We start from the raw sequence: 5,000 nt of genomic DNA on the forward strand, positions 1-5,000 counted from the left end.
TAATATAATATAATATAATATAATATAATATAATATAAAATAATATAATATAATATAATATGGTATAATATAATATAATGTAATGTAATATAATATATTATAATGTAATGTACTGTAATGTAATATAATATAATATAATATAATATAATATAATATAATATAATATAATATAATATAATATAATATGGTATAATATGGTATAATATAATATAATGTAATGTAATATAATATATTATAATGTAATGTACTGTAATGTAATATAATATAATATAATATAATATAATATAATATAATATAATGTAATGTAATATAATATATCATAATGTAATGTACTGTAATGTAATATAATATAATATAATATAATATAATATAATATAATATAATATAATATAATATAATATAATATAATATAATAAACTGTACACAGAGAACAATCTGAGAATGTTATTTTTAAGATGTAAAATAACCTAAAACCTTTTATTATTATTTAAAAACATAACCACTCTGCAACGTTCTGGAAAAGTTATTTTATGGTTGCAAAATAATAACATAAAACACAGACTGTGTGTTGTGTTTAAATTATTTTAGGTGGTTAAAAAATATCCACCCTGCAATGTTCTACAAACACAAAATAATTACATAAAAATGTGGATGTTCTATTTATTTATTTATTTATTTTTATTAATGAAAAATTATAACTAACCTGCAGTGTTTTAGGAATTTAAATCTTATGGTTGTTACAAAAATATAAAAAACAAACAAAAAGTTATTGGGTCTTTGAATAATAATAATAATAATAATAATAATAATAATAATAATAATAATAATAATAATAATAATAATAATAATAATAATGATAATGATAATAATAATAATAATAATAATAATAATAATAATGAAAACCAAAAAGAATGTTATTACTTGGGTCTTTAAATAGTAATAATAATAAAAATATATAAATATACATAAATAATAATTATAATAGGCGACATGGTGTCGCAATAGGTAGAGCTGTCGCCTCACAGCAAGAAGGTGTTTGAATAATAATAAATAAATAAATAAATGTAAACCCAATGTTAGGTGAATGTTACATGTTTGCATGTTTTATTTTCTTTGTTTAGACATTTTTTTCTGCTCTAAACAAACAACTACTTCTTCATCTCTTTGTTTTTAAACATGCTGATCACAGACACTGACTAGTTTCTCCTTTAATGAAAGCTTCTCCTTTCTTTAAACCAACTGAGGTGAGAGTCGAAGCATGTCGGGTGATATTTCTTTGTTAAATGGAAATTTATTAACGAAACCTTTTTACTTAATGCCCGATCCCCCGCCTGGCTTATTCAGGGAGAGGGGGGAGAGAAAACAACCCGGTGCATTAGCAAAGCGAAGGAAAATGCGAAAATGCAATTTGGTGAAATAATCAGGGATATTCTGGAGATGCATCACATTCTCCACGCAATTAATTTCTCATCTAATTTGATCTGGGCTTGGCGGCGCGGATGAGATGAGCAGAATTTGCATTAAAGAGCGTCGTGCCGTGGCCTTGCTGAACCTCAGGATGGAGGGGGATGTTGATGCTTTGCTGTTGTTCGTCAACATTTCTCTTTTTCGGTCTCTTCTGTCCGTGTGGACGCGCTGTATTTCCCTAGCTGTTTATCTCCATTGAGGAGATCAGTCACAGGAAATGTTCATATCTTTTCAGCCCTCTAGGATTTTCTTTTGCTTTTTAAAATCAATATCTGCATGACCTTTACATGTGCAAGGTTGTGTGATGCTAAATTTAGTTCCAACAAAAAACAGCCATTGGTGTTATCTTGAAAACCTTTAAAGGATTTTCTTTTTCTCCTGCAAGCATCTTTAGTGTTCATCTTACAAAAAATTGAAATTTCTATTTATTATTTTATATGTATCATTCATTTTTATCACAAACAAAGCTGTTTTATTGAATTGATTTAATATTGCTTATGTGTTTATATTATAAAAATGCATGTTTGCTAAATATTTCTTTATAACTGAGCATAAAACGAAAATATATTAAAAATATCAAGGAAATCACAAAATATTCATATCTTGCTTAAGAATGCTATATAAAATTATTTATTTGGGGTCATAAACAGAATGTACTGTAGTTATTGCTGGTCATAAATCACAATTTACAAGTGCTGTCAAACAAATTGGGCCCTATCATACACCCGGCGCAAGGTGCGGTGCAATACTTGTTTGCTAGTTTCAGATTGGTGAAAGAGTTGTTTTGAGGCGTTGCGTCACGCTCTTTAAATAGCAAATGCATTTGCACTCATATGTGCGCCCATAGGCATTCTGGTCTAAAAAGGAAAGCGTTCTGAGGCGCACTGCTGGCGCGTTACTATTTTGAGAAACTATAATAGATTTTTCATTAGACCAAAACAAACCAGGTCTAAACTCCAGCGCAGAGTTGCGCCTCGCTTACACACTGCTTAATTGCCTACACACAAGATGTAGAGCAATACGCAAATATCTTTACATATGAAAAAATTAAAATATTAAGGATAACCCTATCTCGGGAGTTTTTTTCAGTTCATTCATAACAATTTGCTTTTGTATAATGTTATATATTATTAGCAGTATTATTTATTATATCCATATTTATATTTTTTTATTAAAAACAAGCTTAGATTTGCCCACCTGCAGGTTTTAGACCATATGGGGCACAGCATGTGTTTTAGGATATAACTCAGGCTTTTGACAACACTTTGTTATTATTGTTCATTTATTCGTTTGCTGGAAATTAGAACTGAATTTAGAAATAGTTTTGAAACAAATATTTGCGCTTAACAAGCAAAATTAATTATTTATAGGCTAATTGATGTTTGTGCGTAAAGGTTTCCCTATCCAAGAGCGAAAGTGAAAGTAGATTATCTCTCATTCTTGCGCGGTAGATGCTCTGTTTAACTGTTTTCTGTAAAAAAACTGTTAACTGTTTGCTTGTGAAATGCTCAGTTTTTCCACTTCCACTTACTTTACGTCCTGTAAATAGCAAATGCGCTTATGGCGCGACGCAGCTGGCTTTTAAAGGGAATGGGAGATGAGACTCTGATTGGTTTATTCTCAAAACACACCTATAACTCATTAAGAAAATAAACTCAACCCTTTTAAACCATGCGCCACGGCGAAAAGCAGATTTTCCCGTCTTCAAATTAGCAAATATGGATTCTGACTCGCCCTGAAAGCGTTTGTGCCCTGCGCTTTCCGTTTTGCGCATGGACCGTCAAAATAGAGCCCATTGTGTTTATTTTCAGACATTTAAAGGCACACAAGTACTATAGAAACATACCATTTATGGTTTGTAACAGGGATGTACCTACACTGTAAAATCCAACAGTCAACTTTATCAAAGGAAATGAGTGTAGTTATCTCATAATTGACTGAAAGTTAATTCTACTCATTTGAAAAGTTTTGAACTCTGTGTTGAAGATAATGAGTTAATTAAATACCTCATTACTTCAACTTAAATGGAGTGAGTTCACAGTACTCATATAGATTAGTTTTGTAGCTCAAATGGTTTGTAGCAATCTTTTTCCTTTTGCGTTTCACAGTACTCAGTTAGTTTGAGTTCTCTTCATCTATCGGGTTTTACTGTGCTCAAATTGCTTCGTTTACTCAAATGGATACTTATTAGGATTAGTTTTTGTTCTTAATTATTTGTTGAAATCGGTTTCCTCAAATGGTTTAAGTTACATTAACTTTTTGGGTTTTATAGGGTCAAAAGGGATAAGTGGTACTTTCTATCATAAAGTCAATTTATAATCCGATGCTAACTGACATAGCATGTTACAGTAGAATATAGCTATAAAATAATAAACTGGATGCATGAACTCACTCTGATTTAACTAATACAGAAACTAATACAGATATGTCTAGATATCTATTTCATATCTATAAATCTAGTACAACTTGTTTTTCTAAAGTTTTCAAGCTTTTTTTTTTTTTTTTTTGACAAATGAACATGTTGTAAATCCAGTAGCTCCAATATCTCAATGTGCAGGCTAACATGGTAACCTGCATCACCAGTCATAGATAATAATCAATAATATAAAAACAAATCATGTAGAGGGGCCAAGGGGAGCATAATAACATACGTGTGGAAGTGTTGAGTTGAAGGTCAAAGTGATACAAGTCAGTTTGAGAATCATGTGGATTTCATGTCTAAACAATAAATGTCACATCTGCGTTTGATCTTGTTTTTCATTTCTTTTATGATTTTTTTTCCTGTGTCTTACAGGGTCGTAATTTAATTCCTGCCGCTCCTGGAAACTCCAGACTGAACTACACCGTGTTTATTGGAGAAACGCCATGTGTCCTGACGCTCTCAGAGACGCAGCTGCTGTGCGAATGGCCAAACCTCACCGGCCAACACAAAGTCACGGTACGCACTCACTGACCAAACGTCCAAATATCCAAAAAATCACACCTCAGCCTCAGAAAAGAGCCCAAAACCATCTCAGTCAAAGGTCTTGAAAGGACACTCTTTATCCTGCTGCAGCATGTCATCTGTTGTGATGGCTCTAAAAAAAAGTCAAATACTCAGAGAAGGAAAATATTTACGGCATTTTCAGGCATCCGTCATATATTTGCCGCAAAATGTCACATCGAATTCAGAGAAACCATCTGAAGAATATGTTTGTACAGTCGCTCTTTGGAAAATGCAGGTTTTAAAAATAGCCGTGTCTCCTTGCGTTGTCGTCCTCATGCGGGACTGAGAGGAGATGCAGACACAGCTGTGCTCCTGTCCCATGAACACTGACCTACTTATGGGCCGCCCTTGGTGCATTGGATCCCGTCTGGCAGCTCTCTCTTTCAGTGTGGGTGATTTGAGTATCTTTTGGCCTGTGTGTGTGTGTGTGTGTTTGTCACACAGCTGTGTGTTCACCGCCACGACCCCAGTTACAGAGAGTCTCTCTAGGAAATTTTGCATGACTGGGATCTTTGACCTCATGCTTTCCCAGGGGTTTGTGCAGTTT

The 5,000-nt window shown here is 32.5% G+C and overlaps 1 protein-coding gene across 2 annotated transcripts in view; it reads left to right on the plus strand.

Moving 5' to 3' along the window:
* plxna1a (plexin A1a) overlaps positions 1-5,000 on the plus strand; it is a 423,762-nt gene that overhangs the window by 352,623 nt on the left and 66,139 nt on the right. For both annotated transcript variants that reach the window (XM_087307529.1, XM_087307530.1), the window contains exon 19: positions 4,262-4,405. In XM_087307529.1, coding sequence (XP_087163655.1) covers positions 4,262-4,405 — 144 coding nt within the window. The remainder of the gene's footprint in view (positions 1-4,261; positions 4,406-5,000) is intronic.

The sequence above is a fragment of the Danio rerio genome, chromosome 23 (assembly GCF_052040795.2).
Source record: "Danio rerio strain M-AB ecotype USA chromosome 23, GRCz13ab, whole genome shotgun sequence".
Taxonomy (NCBI): domain Eukaryota; kingdom Metazoa; phylum Chordata; class Actinopteri; order Cypriniformes; family Danionidae; genus Danio; species Danio rerio.